The 18,721-nt window shown below is 45.7% G+C and overlaps 2 protein-coding genes across 3 annotated transcripts in view; one reads left to right on the top strand and one right to left on the bottom strand.

Moving 5' to 3' along the window:
* Positions 1–2,882, top strand: part of RAB11A (RAB11A, member RAS oncogene family) — a 44,155-nt gene extending 41,273 nt beyond the window's left edge. For both annotated transcript variants that reach the window (XM_058156396.1, XM_058156395.1), the window contains one exon: positions 532–2,882. In XM_058156396.1, the coding sequence (XP_058012379.1) occupies positions 532–671 (140 nt within the window). In that variant the 3' untranslated portion in view covers positions 672–2,882. The remainder of the gene's footprint in view (positions 1–531) is intronic.
* Positions 2,883–5,196: 2,314 nt separating this feature from the next.
* MEGF11 (multiple EGF like domains 11) overlaps positions 5,197–18,721 on the bottom strand; it is a 590,966-nt gene continuing 577,441 nt past the window's right edge. Inside the window, exons 21-23 of the mRNA XM_058156456.1 lie at positions 13,797–13,857; positions 13,232–13,438; positions 5,197–9,053 (exon numbers count right to left, since the gene is read on the bottom strand). Of these exons, the coding sequence (XP_058012439.1) occupies positions 8,893–9,053; positions 13,232–13,438; positions 13,797–13,857 (429 nt within the window). The 3' untranslated portion in view covers positions 5,197–8,892. The remainder of the gene's footprint in view (positions 9,054–13,231; positions 13,439–13,796; positions 13,858–18,721) is intronic.

Raw genomic sequence — 18,721 nt, 5'->3', positions numbered from 1 at the left:
TCAGTAGATGTTCACAAGTTAACCTCTCCTGCAAGGGGTCTAGGACAGGGGTCTGCAAACCTGGCTCTTTTAAGACTTGTGGTCTTCAACTCCCAGCAAAGCTGGCTGAGGAACTCTGGAAGTTGAAATCCACAAGTCTTAAAAGAACCAAGTTTGCAGACCCCTGGTCTAGGACAACTCGCCACGCTGTGGCCAACTCACTGTGGAATAATTCACCGCAAGGCAAGTGTTACAATAATATTGAACAAATAGTCAAATAGAATCATTAAAGAAAGGATGCCAGAGGAGAGACAAAATAAAATGTGAATGACAAAAATAAAAATTATTTTAGATAATTCACTTGAATTGTTGAATTGTCCCGTGGGGAGTTGGCCGTGGCGAGTTGTCCCATTCCGCCTATAAGTGTGACTTACTGTATGGCTGGTGCAAGAAAGGAGGAGGAGGAGGAGGAGGAGGGTGAATTCCAGAATGGAGGCATCAGCCCGGGCCCCTCTTCTTCCACCCTGGTCACCAACGGCTTCTATCTTTCAGAGATTTATCGCATTGTGTCGCAGAAACAGATGTCAGACAGACGCGAGAACGACATGTCTCCAAGCAACAACGTGGTCCCTATCCACGTCCCTCCAACCACGGAAAACAAACCAAAGATGCAGTGTTGTCAAAATATATAAGAAGTTCAACTCCTGGAAAGCTGTGTATATTCCCCCAGATCTGAATGGAAGTAGCGCTCGAGCTGACATTCCTCTTTTTCTTTTTCTTTTTTCTTGTTCTCCACTCTCTCTCCCCCCCTTTTTCTTTCAATTACATTTTGTCTTTCGTTTTTATTCTCCTCTCTCCGTTCCCTCATTTTGTCACCGTTTCTCCTCGTCTCCAACCTCAGTTCTGTGACTCATCTCTTTTCCACACGCGGCTGCAGCATCATCGGAATGCTAGTGTCCTGCAAGGCAAACCTGGTTCACCCTCACAGTGGGACTCCTGCCTGTCTGCCTGGCTCCCCTCGGGAAGGAGAAGAGATGGCTTCTGTCTGTCGTTCACCATTCAGACACTCCTGTCAACACCACGGTGTGATTTGATAACTCCCTTGTGTCCACCCTGGCCTCGGTGTTAGAGGCCGTCTCTCTCGGCCTTCCACATCCTGGTGCCCTGCAAGACTACAGCTCCCATCATCCTTTTCAGCCCCACCATTGGCCCGAGATAATGGGAGGTGTAGAAAAATGGGACCAGAAAGAGCCAGGTTGTGAAAGCCATTCTTTCATTCAGTGGGCAGTTGATGGCCTGGGCCCTTGGCAGTTTCCCCTCTGGGCCCTTGGCAGTTTCCCCTCTGGGCTCTTGGCAGTTCCCCCTCTGGGCCCTTGGCAGTTTCCCCTCTGGGCCCTTGGCAGTTTCCCCTCTGGGCCCTTGGCAGTTTCTCCTTTGGGTCAAATGCAAATTGTTTGTTGGGTAGACTTTCTTTCTGACCAGAGTTGTGATCCTGTTTGGAAGACCAAGTCGGGGATCGCCTCCGAGAACAGCTGGGCCTAATGGATTAGCATCCCAGGCAGGGTCTCCGGTCCCTCCCTAGGCAGCTTGGTCCTGTGGTCTCACGTTTGGAATTGGCTTTGTCGAGGCCCGCACGCGCGTAGCCTTTCGATGGGTTTTTATTCACTCTGAACAGATGGATGACGTCTCCCCTTGCAAGCAAAGAGAGGATCAATCATTTGGCTGACGATGCCGCTGTGCGAATTAAATTATGGCAGTCCACCTGGCTCAGGCCCAACATCTGTTGCCGGATGTTGGATGCCATGTAGAAGAGCCATCTCACTCTTCTTGTTAGTCCCTGCGGCTCGTCGCTGCAGTAGTTAAGTGTCTCGCATGATCCGGTATGGGCCCAGGGGGATCATTTTGCACCTTGCACATCCCGCCATCGCCCGCCCAAGACTTGACTTAAGCTGGTTTAGTTTCTCGGGGGCTCCCAGTGCTTGGCCTGGAAGACCTCGAACCTCTTCAGTTGCACACTAAAAAGCCCGGGATGCCTTCCTCAAGTGGTTGGGCACTTCTAGGTTTCTAGAGGACGTTCCTTTATCTCATTCCCCTAGGGCAGGGGTCTGCAAAGTCGGCTCCTTTAAGACTTGTGGACTTCAACTCCCAGAGTCCCTCAGCCAGCAAAGCTGGCTGAGGAACTCTGGGAGTTGAAGTCCACAAGTCTTAAAGGAGCCAAGGTTGGAAAACCCTGCCCGAGGCCTCCCCGTTTCAGTTTGCAGCCCACATCGCCTGCGCGTCGGCAGCACTGTTCAAAAGAGGGGTGGGGTGTGCGCACACCAGCACATACAGAATTGTGCAGTCTCTGGGAAGCCCAGCTGAAAAGGAAAGGGTCCCTGATTTATTGGGGGAAGGGAGGGAGGGAGGGAAGGAAGGAAGGAAGAAAGGAAGGAAGGAAGTTTCTCGCAGATCTGTTCTTCCTGCTGCGTTGAAAGCTACTCCACTCAGCTCGTCTGCCAGTCTTGTAGTGCTCATGACGTGTAAGGCGCACCGAGGGCATTGCTGTAGTCCGGTCATCCTTCGGTTTTTGTTTTTTGTTTTTTCCTTCTCCAGAGTGTTTGTTATTTCTCTGCACACTTTTTGTTTTTGTTCTTTCCCTTCCAGCCCCCACTTTTTTTTTTTTGTAAATTGCTTTATACTGTTATGCACATTCTGTACTTTTGAGTATTTTTTAAGATTGATTTAAAATTATTCATTTTTGGAATTCTAATAAAAGAATCACAGGGGATTGTTCAGAGTTTGTGGAGTGAACTTACTTGGAATTTAGACTCTGACGGGCCTTTGATACTTCAAAAATGGAAGAGTGCCCTTGAGCCTGCGGGAAGATGATTGGGATTAACGTGCGAATAAATTACGCGGATCGACTTGACATGCAAATCTGACTCATTTACGGTTCCGCTTCGCACAGTTTATTGCATTCTCTTTGCAGAGCTTTAAATTTCTGGTGTTTTGTCATCGTGGGAAAAGAAAGGAGTTCTCCAAATATATATATTTTTTATTTTCCTGGATGCTTCTGATGGACGGAGCATTCTGGATGAACAGGAGAACTCCATCAGCCACTTCCTTTATCTTATAGCATGCGGAGAGGATTAAAAGCCAATTCAGAGGAGTTGGAGCCCCAAAAATAACATGGTCACAAACTCCTTTTTTTTTGGCCTCCAAATTTTTCCAGACGCAAGACCTGGTCACCACTGGCAGTGCTACAGAATAAAGCTACACAAAATGTTGGTTGTATCCACTTGGGAATAAGTCATTCTGGACTATATAACGCTTGGTATTGAGATCCCAACCAATGAAATTCAGTGTAGAGAAAAATAAGGGTTTACACTTAGGCAAGAAAAACCAAATGAGCAGGTACTGACTCAATAGCAGTAACAGAGAGAGGGATCTTGGAGTCCTACTTGACAATCACTTAAATATGAACCAGCCGTGTGCGCCAGCAGCCAAAAAAAAGCCAATGCAATCCTAGGCTGCATTAACGGAGAGAGTCAAGATCAGGTGAAGTGCTAGTACCCCTTTCTAAGGCCTTGGTAAAACCACACTTGGAATACTATGTCCAGTTTCCATATTATAAAAAACGTCATAGAGACCCTGGAAGGAGTGCAGAGAAGAGCAACTAGAATGATTAGGGGGCCCAAGGGTAAAACATGAACGGTTGTTGGAATTGGGCATGCCTAGTTTAGAGAAAAGGCCTAGAGGTGATGTGATAGCAGTCTTCCAATATTTGTCACGAAGAGGGGGAAAAACTTTTCCAAAGCATCTGAGGTCAGGACAAGAGGGAATGGATGGAAACAAATCGAGGAGAGAAGCAACCTAGAACTAAGAAATTTCCTAACAGAACAATTATGACTTGCCTCCTAGTTGTGGGTTCTTCATTGGAGGCTTTTTAAGAAACTGGGCAGCCACCTGGTCTGGTTTAGGGTCTCCTGCTTGAGCAGGGCGTTGGATTAGAACAGGGGTCTCCAACCTTGGAAACTGTACGACTTGTGGACTTCAACTCCCAGTTGCCAAGGTTGGTGACTCCTGGACTGGAATACCTCCAATGTCTGTTCCAACTCTTATTCTGTTACCACATTTTTTATTTTAAAACCATTAGCACTTTACACTGATCAGTATACCCAAGGCTTAGAAATAACTGCAGGGGGAGGGAAAAAAAATGCAACAGAGAGAAATTCAGTTTATTTTTTTAACAAGGTGTATTACCTTTTGTTTGGTCAACAAATATTACAAATACGTCTTGCTTTAAAAAAAGTATTGCCATTACAACGTTTTGTATTCTCCTTTAAAGGAACGGGTCTGCTTTTCAGTGCCTCCTGCTGGATGTAATGTGCCTTTTTTTTTCTTTTTCCCCCTACGTATTCTCTACCCCTTTATTTTGGCCATAGGACACTCCGTTACATAGTACAGCAGTCTCGAATGCAGCATAAACATTCCCTGGAGCCGTCATTTCTCCTGCTGGAGAAAACGTTCACCTGAAAACTTGCATACGTTTTACGAACCGGATAAGCTTCTATAGATCAGGGGTCTCCAACCTTGGCAACTTTAAGACTTGTGGACTCCAACTCCCAGCTTTGCTGACTGAGGAATTCTGGGAGTTGAAGTCCAGAAGCTTGATTTTAAATTCTAAATTTTAAATTTTAATGGTGGGTTTTAAATTCTGTAATTTTTATGGGGTGTAAGGTTATTTTAAATTTTTTTGGCTAATTTTGAATCAGTTTTTTAAGGGTTGTTTTAATTATGGTGTATGTTTCTGTTTGTATTTTTATTTGCCTGTTCACCGCCCTGAGTCCTTCGGGAGAAGGGCGGTATACAAATTAAAATATTATTATTATTATTATTATTATTATTATTATTAAAGTTGCCAAGGTTGGAGACCCCTGATTTATAGATTACCCATATTTTGTATCCATACCTCCAACAGAACCAGGTTAGTCCTGGGCCTTCTTGTATCTTGCAGGTATGTCTTCCTTAAAAAGTGCAGCAGTCCATATTCCTGACTTCTATCTAGGTCGGTATGTTAATTTCCAAGTCAACTTAATTGTGAATTTTGCCCAATTGAAATTAAAAAAAAAAAAAGCCTTCGTGGAGGATTTTCCCCCCCCCTGCTAATTACTGAGGTAAGACTTTTATCCCCCCAGCCCCTATACATGTATTTAAAATATATATCCCTACAGGTCCTACAAAATAAAGTTCTACTTTTTAAATATATTTTTGGATAAGGCTCTCTTGGAAAGTAAAACAGCTATTGCCAATAGATCATATTTTTCCCCATGCACACATGCAGCATTCGTGTAAATAATTACATTTTTTCCCCTCTGCTGTGAAAAAAAAAAAAGGCATTCTCCTAAAATCTCACCGGGGTGCATTTTCGCTCCATCCGCCGACCAGTGCCAGAAATCCACCCCATGCTTTGCTTTGGAATTCGGCTTTCATTTCCCACCAATCCCTCCCCCAAAAATCTTCCCTTTGGCTTTCATTGAGGGACTAAACTACTCATTTTCCAAGCGTTTCTTCTGCTATGGTAGACAGAAAGCAAGGTGAGCTTGACAGACACACTCAGGAATTCTTGCATAGGCAAAAGGGGTTGAATCGTTTGTTTTAAAAAGTCCAGAACGAGATAATATTTGGAAACGGCTCAAGCAGACACCTCCCTAATTCACCGCAGTGTGAGGAGGAGAAGGCGCAGCACAATCAGACTTGCAATACTTCTGTTCTTAAAGCCAACCTCAATAGAATTACTTTTAGCCTTCCCGCAGAGTGGGCTTCCTGGTCTGGTCTACCTAATGGAGGTGATACCCGTGTTAGTTCTGAAGATGGTTTAGATGAAAACTCTTCCACTATCAGTCCAAAGCGAGCCATCTGTGGAAGGGGTTTTCTGCTCTTAGCTACTCAATTCCCTACCTGTCCTATCAATACAATTACCCTAACATTACTAGCAAACCTAACTTGGCTGAAACTCCAAGCTTATGCTTTGGAATAAAATTGATGAGCCGGACTCTTGATTAGTTTACCGTAAACTAACATGGCCCTCCTACAATATTCCAATACCTGTTACTAACCACAGCAGAACTCCGATGCTGGGCTCTGAAGAGATGGCTCTCCTGGTGTCTCTTGATGGACACGGAGTGGGGAAGATGGGTCCATCTCTGCATCCGTTTGATGAGAAGTGTTGCCCCATTCTTCCCGCTCAATAGACCTGCAGGTTCCCTAGCTCTTCCAGCTAATCTTGACAGCATCTCTGGTCTGCAAACGTGGTCCTCTTAAATCCCCCGCAAGTTGATATGGTTGACAACTGGCATCTATGCCTCTCGTTGAATGAACTGGCTTGGCATCCTGCTCAAGAAAGTTCAAAGCAGCTGTTTCCATAAAAACAGGGAACAAGGTTGGACTACACGTTCCTTCTGGTCTCTTCCTACTCTGCGATTCTGACCTTAACTTTTTCAGGAGCTGCGGAAGCCACCTTCAAATGGGTCAGAGATCTCTGGGTCATCAAGCCAAGAATTTTCAATGCTCAGCCATCCCCGGGGGTTATACCCAAATCTAGGGGTTGTTCATCCCCTATCTAGAGATGACAGCCTAGTCTATGCTGTCGGAAGCAAATCTGGCTGACAAATACTCACGTTTGTGGCCTTCACAGCTGTTATCTTGCCCTTAGTGTATATACACAATGGATAATCCATCAGGGGGTCTGCAACAGATCCGCTAACCCCTTGAACTCTTGTCTTCTATATTTTACACAGTCACCAAATCTAGCAAGATCCCTGTATCCCTACATGAGACCTCATGAGATTTCAGACAAGAACGGAGAAGATCCAGTGAGCGATATTCTATTTCTAATTGCATATTATCCCATGAGAAGCGATGTAGGTCCCACCTGAAAAGGTTCATTGAGCTCCCCCCTCCCTTTCGCAATGCTGATAATACGTTCAGCAGCTGCCTTCTGTTTTCCAATTTATTTCTGATTAAATAACATTTACAACCTCTCCACTTGAACGAATCCTGATCAGACGCAAACGCTTCTGAACAGCGGGGTCTGATACCGTTGGTCATGTCTGAGTAAGCCGTTCTTTTTCATTTCCCTTTCTCTTACAAATTCCACTCAATTGTGCCTTAATGGTATATGGACATTTCTCCGTGAAAGGAACCCTTTTCACTATAGTAACACTCGTTGGATGAAAAGATTATACAACATCAACATTAGATCATATCCAAGAAGATCTACACACAAATCACGGGCGTATAGCCAAGCTGAAATTCGACCGCAATCTAACAGCGATTACAGACGGAAGGTACCTATGATACAGAAACCATCTTCTTGAAATGGTGTGTAGTTGATCTTGTTATAATAGAATGATTTGAGGGAAAGGCATAGTTCCACGGCTGAAATCTGCTTGGCATGCACAAGTTCTCAAGTTCTACGCATGGCATCTCCAGGAAAGGTTGGGAAGGATCTCCGCTTGAAGCCCTGAACTGGTTGGCCCGTAGACATTCCTCATCTGTGTTTTCCAGCTGTGTCGAATTTCAGGTTCCATCACTTCCATTTAGCACGGACATCAGTCATCCTGAGACCGGGAAGGATGATGAAATGCAGCCTCCTCTTACTTGGCAGCTCTTCTTATGTAGGAATTGAATCTCCGTAATTCTTTGGCCAATGACTATTGCTGAGAGTTCTGGGGATGGTAGTCTACGTATCTGGAGGACACCAAGATCAAGGAAAGTTCTTGTAATCCATCTCTACTCGAGTAAACCACGTTGACGAAGGATGCCACCAGCGTCCAGTTCAGGTTTAGACAATTGTCATGTTTGTTTGGATAAGGCCGTTGATGAACATCTATTACGGACTTAATCCTTGGTGCATCGCAAGCATGCCATCTCTTGTCAGCAGAAGGACCCAAAAGTGTCTGCGGCTGCTCGCTGACTCCTGTGCTTTAGCTTCGTCCAGCCCATCTCCTAGTCATTCCACTGCCAGAGAAAAACATGCATCTCAAGATTTGTCCCAATCCACGCTGCCGATGCCACCTGAGAACAGACGGGCACGGACTTCGGTTGCAGATTAGCGTCGTTCAATCCCATCTCGTGAAGATGGATGGATGGAGACCAGCTCCTAAAGGTGGAACAATGGATGCACGGTGTGGGCGAGGAGCAGAGGAAGTCACGCTCAGTAGAGTAAGCGCTTATGAAACGTAACCTTCCATAAACTCTTGTAGACCAAGAAGATTTTCTGAAGTTCTGCAGCCATAAAAGAACTGAATCCTTCACTCCGTATAGAATGAAAGAATATCAAGTGATTTTCCAAAGCACCTTATCTCTTGAGTTCCTTGTAGACGTACTTTCTGGACTACACAGGAGGCTTCATAACTTATCCCAAAATCTCTCTGAAGGTCATGTCTTTCTTCTCTCTCTCTCTTATTTTTTTTTTTTTTAAGAAAAGAATTCTTTAAGCAGATGATAATATAGTATAGATACAGTTATAAGAACTTGCAGCAAAGGGTATTTTTTCACCTCTGTCCCCCTCCAATTTTTTTTTAAAGCAAAAAAAGGAAAAAAAATCGCACAAATGGTCCAGGGGTTGACCTTGGAGATAAATGGCTTTCCGATGTGTCTTCTTTCAGCTGTTGAACGCAAAAGAGCTTTCTTGGTTTTTTTTTTTTCCTGCAACGTGTATAAAATTATTTTTTGTCAAATAATAAAAAGAGTTTTCATGCAGAAGCAATTGGGCCCCAACAATTGTCTTTGGGTGCTCTTCCTTTCCTCCCATAGACAGCAGGATAAAACGGAAAAAAAGATTGTCGTCTTTGTTGTGTCCCGAGAACAATGCTCACATGGCACATGGTTGGGGGGGGGCATGTTGGGATGTCCGGGTGGCCTGGCCCTTTAAGATGGTTTATCCCAGAGTGTCCCATGAGTCGGGCTGTGTCTTAGTGGGACAATGTCGTAGTGGCTGGGGATGTGGCTGTTTCTGGGAAGGTCATATGGGTTTTGGATGTAACCAGCATTGCGGAGACGGATCTCTTGAACCACGCTGACCGTGGGCTCTGTGGAGAGAACGACAAAGAAACAAGGGGTTGTTTTTTTGGGGGGCCATCAAGCATCTTTGGAAGAGCATTCACAAGTGTCAGAGCAGGGGTGTCAAATTCGATTTCGTTGAGGGCCGCATCCGGGTTGTGTTTTACCTCAGGGGATGTGCCCAGGGTGAGCGTGGCCAGCTCAACGTAACTCATGTTGGGGGTGCCTGTGGTGGCCTAGCGGGTCACCCAATGGGCTCCCGAGCTCCGTTTTCGGCTACGACGGCCTCCTGCAACCAATCTGCCAGCGAAAACAGAGCTCGGGAGGGCTGCATGTGGCCCTCCCCGCCTCCGTTTTCGCTGGCAGAGGCACCGCGGGGGGCAGTCCTTCACTGTTTCCAGGGCAGCCCCATGGACCAGATCTAAGCACCCCCTGGGCCAGATCCGGCCCCAAGGCCTTGAGTTTGACACCCCTGACTCAGAGACTCACCCCTCAGATGACACAGCAGACAATCCATTTCAAGAATGCCCATCCTTTTGGTCTTTCTATACAGGTAGTCCTCGACTTACGGCCACAATTTCTGTTGCTAAGCGAGAGAGTCGTTCAGTGACTTTTGCCCCGTGTTATGATCTTTCCTGCCACGGTTGTTAAGTGAATCACTGCAATTGTTGATTTAGTAGCAGGGTTGTTAAGTGAATCTTAACAACCCTTAACAACCCCATTGAGTTTGCTGGTCAGAAGGTCACAAAAAGGAGCTCACGTGACCCCGGGACACTGCGACCGTCATAAATATGAGCCAGTGGCCAAGCCTCTGAATTTTGATCATGGAACCATGGGGATGCTGCCATGGTTGCGAGTGTGAAAAAGGGCCATAAGTCACTTTTTCTGGTGCCCTTGTGACTTCGAACGGTCGCTAAACACACTGTTGTAAGTTAAGGACTGCCCATATCAATAGCCATTATGAAGGAATTGGAGGAAGAAGCAGGAGTTCAAGAATGGTTTGACTTCCAAAGGGAAGATGGACCACTTGAGGTTCCCATTTCAGATCTTCCCTCCAAGCCAGCAGGAGACCTGGAGATGTTTTAATCAGGGGTGAAATGCTCCCGGTTCGGACCGGATCATGCGATCCGGTAGCAATGGGGGGGTATAGTTCGGAGAACCGGTAGCAAAAATCCCCGCCCCCACCCCCGCCTCGCTGCTCCTCTTCTCTGCCCCTGAAGCTCTCAGTGGTGATATAGCTGCAAACGGCCTTAAATGACTGCTGTGGCGCTTCAAAGGGCTGATCAGCTCTGTAGGCGGCTAGTAGACCGGTGCCTCTATTTTTAAAGAAAGTAGACCGGTGCGCTCCCAAAAAAGGCAAGTAGACCGGCATGGCTCTGCTAGACTAAAGTAAGCCTTGGTTTTTGGTACCTCTTATAGTTTTGTATACTATTTTTATTATTTATTGTTATTGGCCACGCCCACCCAGTCATCTGACTACTAAGCCACACCCACCAATTAAGTCACGCCCACAGAACCGGTGGGGAAATTTTTTAGATTTCATCCCTGGTTTTAGTGCATCATTCCTTCATTTATGTCCAGTGGGCGGACAAGAGATGACAATAGGGCAGTTTACAGGAAAAGGAGTCAAAAGTTAAGATGGATGCCACAAACACGAAATGGAAGCTCACCATGTTTTTACATGTATTGCAATACTCGCAAAGGATCCCTGGCCTGCTCTCAAGTTGTCATAGACAAGGGGGATGGGAAACCGACAAAGTAGCACGGCAGCCAAAAACAAAAGCACATTCCAGACATCTCTCTCTCAAGGCTGTCTCCCAGGGTTACCCACAGCAGCAGGAGGGAAGTGAGCTCTACAATCCGTGAAATTGCTCCACTGGCAAATGTGATTAATGACACACCCTGGGGGGAGGGGGGAAACAGGGCTCATGATTGGGGCCGTAAATTATGTGGGGTCAGAGTTGGCTTCACTTGGAACGTGCCAACATGAAGCTCCTAATAAATAACTGGATGTTTTTTGAAGCTTGGCTCAAGATTCACGATTTCTTTAGGGCATCCGTCAAACCCTGACAGCATATTTGTTGCAATAAGGGGAGCTGTGGCAGCCATCTTGATTTTTTTGACACCTGCAATCCCCCCCCCCCCACATATACCCTACAGATTCCCGTGTTATCATTTCTCCTCCCTTCAGACACCTCTGACTGACAACTACAAGTTGCCCATTCGGATGTGGATAACTTGTAGAGTCATGATTATTACATCAAGATAGGAAGGCAAGATACGTTGTGGGTCCCATCAATTAGGCATATACATCTGTTGGGACCATGAAAAAGGACTTTCTCAGCCGTGGCACCTTCTCTATGGAACATCATTCCTTGGGGGGGAGGTATACGATCAATCCCCACCTTGTTTTTCTGAAAGCCCCTCAAGACATGGTTATGTCCGTGGGTCTGGAGACCATGAATGGAACCAGAGTCGGTCAAGTGGTTGCTTTGACTTTGTTGTTGCTGCAGCGGGGGTGATTATAAAAGCTCAGGGACCCAGCATAGGCAGACTTAGAGATCATTAATGATATCTAAAAAAAGGTTAAACATTGAGTTTTCATCGACATATTTCAATACATTTTGGGGAGAAACCCCTGCAGTTGGTGTGGCAAGAGTTGGTACATTCCAATGACTCTCTGCCTATTTTTTATTTTATTTTTGACTGATGAAGTTACTTGGATGAGCCTCAAATTAACAAATTTTGGTTCAGTTGCCATGATTTTAACCTTTTTTAGATGCTTTTGGCCTGATTGAGTTTTCATCGACATATTCCATTCGTGACATTTTATTCCCACGCGGACTGTGTTATATATTGTGTTAAGTAGCTGAAGGCTTATTAAACCAGCTTTGCACATACCATGTTTTTCAGAGTATAAGACGCACCTATCTTTTTTAGTAGGGAAAGCAAGAAAAAGAAATCTGCCTCTGCCTCCCAGCAATTTTTTTTTAATTTGAATTTATATCCCGCCCTTCTCCGAAGACTCAGGGCGGCTTACACTGTGTTAAGCAATAGTCTTCATCCATTTGTATATTATATACAAAGTCAACTTTTATTGCCCCAACAATCTGGGTCCTCATTTTACCTACCTTATAAAGGATGGAAGGCTGAGTCAACCTCTTTGCAGCAAATAGGCTGCTTTACTTTCATTTTCGTTTTCAGCATAGCTTGCTGAGCACAAGAAAAAGAAAATCTTACTCCCAGCAATTTACCTCCTTGCAGCAAGCAGCAGAGGTCCGCGCGGCAATAGGCCCTGGCAATCCCTGCAGCCTGAAACAGCCGAGAGTCGGTAGGGTGATCCAAGGGACAATCAACTTGTGCTAATCAGGCTGTGCTGAAGCTGAAATGGGCTGTTTCTTTTTTGCTGCTTGCTGCAAGGAGGTAAATTGCTGGGAAGCAGAGGCCAAAAGGTGGGCAGGGCTATATTTGATGTATAAGATGCACCCAAATTTTCACCCCCTTTTAGGGGGGGGAAAGGTGCATCTTATACTCTGAAAAATACAGTAGGTTTTCTTTATTTTGTGTAATTTTTGTTTTACTATTTTTAGGTTTTTTTAAAAAAAAATTGTTTGTATCCCACCTTCCTTGTGTTGTGGGTCTATGACCATAAGAATAAGATTTTATTTGTGTCTCCTTGCCAAAGAGAGGAAGCATCTTTTATTCAAGACTTTGCTGGGGCAAAAGATACCAACTCCTGACAATGTCTATCCTGAAATAAACTAAATACAGGTACTCCTCAACTTACGATTCATTTAGTGACGGAAGTTACAGCAGCACTGAAAAGAAAATGACTTCTTTTTCACACTTACGACCGTTGCAGCATCCCCATGGTCACGTGATTTGCATTCGGAGCTTGACAGCCGGTTCGTATTTATGACGGTCACAGTGTCTCGGGGGTCACGTGATCCCCTTTTTGCGACCGTCTGACAAGCAAAGTCCATGGGGAATCCAGATTCACTTAACGACGTTACTAATTTAACAACGGTAGCGTTTTGCTTAGCCCCCGTGGGAAGAAAAGTCGTAAAATGGGCCAAAACTCGCTGAACGCACGTCTCGCCGAGCAACGGAAATGTGGGCTCAAATTGTGATCGTAAGACGAGGACCACCTGCGATAACCTCTCCAGCTTGCCATCCCAGCTGCCGCTGCTTTCTCTGGGGGACTTACCAACGTCGTAGATGTTTTTGTGAGCCGGTGAAGAGGTTGGCATGTCCAAATACGACGCGTCCCGGTGGGCAGGAGACTTCATTTCCACATAGCTGTTCTCGGGCGGTTTGCGGGTCAGGATGGGTGGGTCTCTGATGGTGGCGTAGGGGTTTTCGCTGCTGTTGAGGGAAGCGGAGCTGGAGCTGTGGGCGGATTCTTTCACGTAGTCTGCAAGACAAGAGGCCGGCTCGGTCTCTTAGCGGGCGGGAGCCACCGAGCCTCAAGGGAGGGAGGGGGTGAGGGGGAGGGTGGGAGAGGTTGGAGACCTAGCCCTCAACGCACACAGCACGGGAACCCACCAGTTACGCCTCGGGAATGTCCGAACCACCAATGTCTCGCCAAACCATCTGCTCATCCAAACTCATGTGCAAGTCATGTCCTGAACATTTGGTGGGAAGAAAAACAACCCTTCAGTTCCACAGCTCTCACGGTTACAAAGGGTCTTGTCGTGACGGTTACGTTACGTTTATTGCGCCCACGGTGCACCGGTCCCACCCCTGCCACCCGTGGAGGAGGAAGGTAATACCCGAGGCCTCAAGGAGCATGCACGGCCGTCTCCCTTGGATCTCCTCGGAGATCACGGCCAGCTGGTTGAGGTGCAACAGCCACAGAGCCCCCTCCCCTTCTAGGGAGCTCAACCTGGACTTCAGATTCAGGGCTTATTTATCTCTTGTGGGGCTGTCGGAGCAGCTGTTCTCCTGATAGCAGCTGGTGCCTTGGTTCAGTTCCTTTATCGCACGAAAACATGTGCAGGGGGACAATTCCTTGCTAGTGATCTCCGCAGGAGGATAAAATCCTATTTTTTACTTTATTTCCTCTATTCCCCAGCAAGGAGACCCCAGCCTCCCCGTATTTTCCTCGTTCCATAATATCTGACCAACAAATGATGCTTCCATGGTGAGGCTGGTATTCATGTATCTCCAGAAGCCTGCTCTATTTTGTCAAGAGCGGGGTTTAAATCTTGTTACAGTTAGTCCTCGACTTACGACAGTTCATTTAGTGACAGTTCGAAGTTACGATGACATTGAAAAAAGCGACTTGTGACCATTTTTCACATTTACGACCATTGCCGCATGCCTGTGGTCACGTGATCAAAATCCAGAGCCTTGGCCACTGTCTCATATTTATGACGGTTGCACTGTCCCGGGGTCACGTGATCCCCATTTGTGACCTTCTGACAAGTCAAGTCGATGGGGAATCCAAACTTGCTTAACAACCGTGTTACTAACTTAACAAAATGGAATGATTCTCTTTAACAACTGAGGCAAAAAAGATCATAAAATGCAGGGGTGAAATCCAGCAGGTTCTAACAAGTTCTGGAGAACCAGTAGTGGAAATTTTGAGTAGTTCAGAGAACCGGCAAATACCACCTCTGGCTGGCTTCAGAGTGGGGTGGGAATGGAAATTTTGCAATATCCTTCCCCCAGGAAGGGAGGGAATGGAGATTTTGCAGTATCCTTCCCCTGCCACACCCACCAAGCCACACCCACAGAACCGGTAGGGAAAATTTTTGGATTTCACCGCTGATAAAATGGGAACCAAATTCACTCAACGCCTGTCTCGTTTAGCAACTGAAATTTTGGGCTCCATTGTGGTCGTAAGTTGAGGACTACCTGTATTAGATTGGGACATCATAGAGCAATTTAGCATCCGCTGACAGTTTCATCAGGTAAAAATGACAGTTGTTTGCGAACATTAGACTCGTAGGAGAACCTGCAAGAGATCGGTCATCTTGGAGCTTTCAAGCTGCTGAAATGTCTTGCTTGCAATGTTGAGAGCATTGCTTGGCTTGTGCCTGATTTTTCTGGGAGGGGGGGGCATCCAAGAGACAGGCTACCCTACCTGTTCCTGAAAGCCCGCCTGAATTAGCTCTCTTCCGCCACCTGCATGATCAACACCACCCTGGGCTTTTCTTCCCAACTCACGCCAGAACGCAGGAGATTTTGTAATTTTAGATTTGGTTGCGAAGCAAGTATTTTTGTGATGGGTTGGAATGCATTTTTACACCATCAGGGTCTGGTATATACAGTAGTGGCCAAAATTGTGGAAACCTTTTTTCCTTAAGTTTCTAAAACTAGCTAATAACACCACTTTGTTTTAGAGTAGTACCATAAAATTATATGTCAATGGAAAGATAATTGAATCAAGAATGTAATGCAATAACTTTTTAGGAAGGATTTGCTATTAGAATAGCAGTTATAGTATAAAGAAGAAAAGTGAAACAGGTAGAAAAAAATGAGACATACAAAAATGATCACCATGTCAGTTAATAGTTGGGTAACCTTTAGCATGAATTATGGCCTTACAACATCTTCCCGTGGAGTGAACCAAGTCTTTTAGTTCTGCAGCTGTTATCATGTGAAACCAAGATTGAAGGATGGCTTCTATTAACTGGGTTTTATTGCTGGGTCGCTTCTGACTAACAAGTTTCTTGAGTTGGCTCCATAGATTTTCAATTGGGTGAAGGTCTGGGCTATTCCCAGGCCATTCCAGCAGTAGAATATGATGATTTTGAACTCAAAAAAAAAAAAGTGGTGTTATTAGCCATCAAACCTCAAAAATACACTTTTCCCAAAAGGATTCCACAATTTTGGCTAGTACTGTATGAAAAATGGCTGCAGGAATTGAGTATCGCCAGTCTAGAGAAAAGAAGGATGGGGGACGGACGGACCTGATATTCCAATATTTGAGGAGCTCCTACAAAGTTGAGGGGGTCAATTTATTTTCCAAAGCACCAGAAGGCAAGACAAGAAACAATGGATGGAAACTAACCAAGGAGAGAAACAATTAGGGATTAAGGAGAAACTTCCTAACAGTGAGGACAATTAACCAGTGGAACAGCTTGCCTCCAGAAGTTGTGGAGGTTTTTAAGAAGAGACTGGAAAGCCACGGAAAGGATCTCCTGCTTGAGCCGGGGGTTGGACTAGAAGACCTCTGAGGTTACCTTCCAGCTCTACCTTGATTCTGATTCTGGTGTTGATTCATTCCTCCACACCTTCCCCTCCCTCCCCTTCTTCCTCTTGTTTAAACTCAAGACAGACTGAAATATAGATCCATTTTTCAAGGGCTGTTTAAGAGTCTCAACGGTTCCCCTGTTTTTCCTCGCTTCCGTTTCCTGCCTCCTTTGAAAATAGGATGCAAGTACTTTCTTGACTTAATGCTTTGTGTGTGGAGAATTTAACTGATGCTATTGATTAGGGACACTGATGTGTGTGTATGTGAAAAAGTCAAGATGGCAGCCCAATTACACTGCCCTTTTTTCGCAATGTTTGATCTTGTCTTTTTTGATCTACCTTCCCCTCTGCAAACACTCTTGCTTTAGGGCAGGGGTCTCCAACCTTGGTCCCTTTAAGACTTGTGGACTTCAACTCCCAGAGTTCCTCAGCCAGCTTTGCTGGCTGAGGGACTCTGGGAATTGAAGTCCACAAGTCTTAAAGGGACCAAGGTTGGAGACCCTCGGTTTAGGGTCTCTAATGAAATATTGGCTGTTTGAGACCCTCCGTTTTTAATTTAAATCAAAGGTCTATAGAGAGCCTCCAAAACATCCAGGTCACGGCTGTCCCAAAAGTGCTTTTTTCAAAAGGCAACTGGATTTTTTTTGTTTTTCTCTTGAAGAGGTTTCGCTTCTCTTCCAAGAAGCTTCTTCAGTTCCGTTTGAAGCAGAGGATAAACCCACATAATTTTCGGTCTGAGAATTTGCAGCCGAAACACAACTTGATTCAGGAAGATTATATTTGGCATTTCTGGATATAAATATTTTTTATTACTTTCAAGCAGGAGTGAAATACTCCCGGTTCGGACCGGATCAGCCGACCCGGTAGCGATGGTGGCGGGTGGTTCGGAGAATCGGTAGCAAAAATCCCTGCCCCCCTGCCCATGCCCAGCCAATTGCCTGGTTGCCCGCTTGCCCGCTTCCTGGTTCTTTTAAAAAATGCTTTTAAAAGGTAAAAAAAAAAGGCTCTCTGACGATCACAGCTGAGCCGTGATCGTCAGCCGTGCGATTTTTAACTTTTAAAAGCACTTTTTTACAACCTATTCTGCCGAATCGGTTGTAAAAAATGCTTTTAAAAGTAAAAAAAAAGATCGTGCGCCACAGCTGATCACCCCCCCGCGCACTGTTCTACTTACCCCATGCCTCCTTTTGATGTGCGCTGCGTGTGTGCACGCGCACCTTGGATTTGTTGCGTGGTGTACATGCAGTGCGCATGTACAGCCAACGAGCCGGTAGTAAGCCGGTTCAGATTTCACCACTGCATTCAAGGCAATAAACTCCCAGAGCAAGGAGATTGTGCAGAGGGAGGGGTCAATACATTGGGCCTTTGAGGGCTTCCAGGGTCCCCATCTGCTGGGGCAAGAGATACCCAACACCTGGCAACTAAATACAGGTAGTCCTCTACTTACAAGAGCTCATTTAGTGACCGAAGTTACAATAGCACGGAAAAAGTGACCATTTTTCACACTTATGACCACCGCAGAATCCCTGTGGTCACGGGATCAAAATTCAGATGCTTGGCAACTGACTCATACTTATGACGGCTGCAGTGTCCCAGGGTCATATGATTCCCCCTTCTGATAGACCTTCTGATGAGTAAAGTCCATGGGAAAGCCAAGATTCACTTAACAACCGTGTTACTAAGTGAACAGCTGCGGGGTTTCCCTTAACCCCTGTGGCAAGAGAAAGGTCTTAAAACAGGGCAAAACTCATTTAACAAATGTCTTGCCTAGCAACAGAAATGTTGGGCTCAACTGGAGTCATAAGTGGAGGACTTCCCATATGTGGCTTGCTTAGAACCCATGTTGTTTGCATAAGGACAATCCAGGGACACAAGTTTGATCTGAGTCTGACTATACAGTCCATGAAGTGGAGAGATTCTGGGAGAACATGCAGTGTCTGTCAGGCCCGGAAGGCATCTTTTGCATTGGGCCTTCAGGCCTGCCATATTGACTGCTGTGGGAAACTGGGAGGGGGGATTGTATGGAGCAGGGGTGATACGTAGTCATAATAACATTCCTTTCTCAGAGAGTCAAGGACATCTTGCCCTGCACCTGGATGGCTGGAACTGGAAGGCATCTCCAGTTGGGAGGGTGCATTGATTGGGCCATGTGATGGACATGTGGGTGCTGGGTTGGGGCTTGGACTTTCTTTTGGGTGGAGAAAACCTGGAAGCTTTCAGATTCGGGTTTTCCCAGATGTGCCAAGATGACATCTCTAATAAAATGGAACTTTGAAGAAACTCAAGCCTTGGAGTCTACTTTCGTTGGGGTTGTTACTTGGAACCCTGGCAGTGTCCTTTAGCAATGTAAAGTCTGGGAAGGTCCTTCAAAGGAGCGGGATAACTGTATGGTGACAGGTTGCCCGTCTTTTGAAGTCTACATTTACAAGGACCACGAGAGATTTCCTTCCTCCAATTGTATTTGCAGCTGCGTGCTTTGAAGTCCTGGCCTGGTGAG

The sequence above is a fragment of the Ahaetulla prasina genome, chromosome 13 (genome assembly GCF_028640845.1).
Source record: "Ahaetulla prasina isolate Xishuangbanna chromosome 13, ASM2864084v1, whole genome shotgun sequence".
In the NCBI taxonomy this organism is placed as follows: domain Eukaryota; kingdom Metazoa; phylum Chordata; class Lepidosauria; order Squamata; family Colubridae; genus Ahaetulla; species Ahaetulla prasina.
This window is presented reverse-complemented; position numbering and strand designations above follow the sequence as displayed.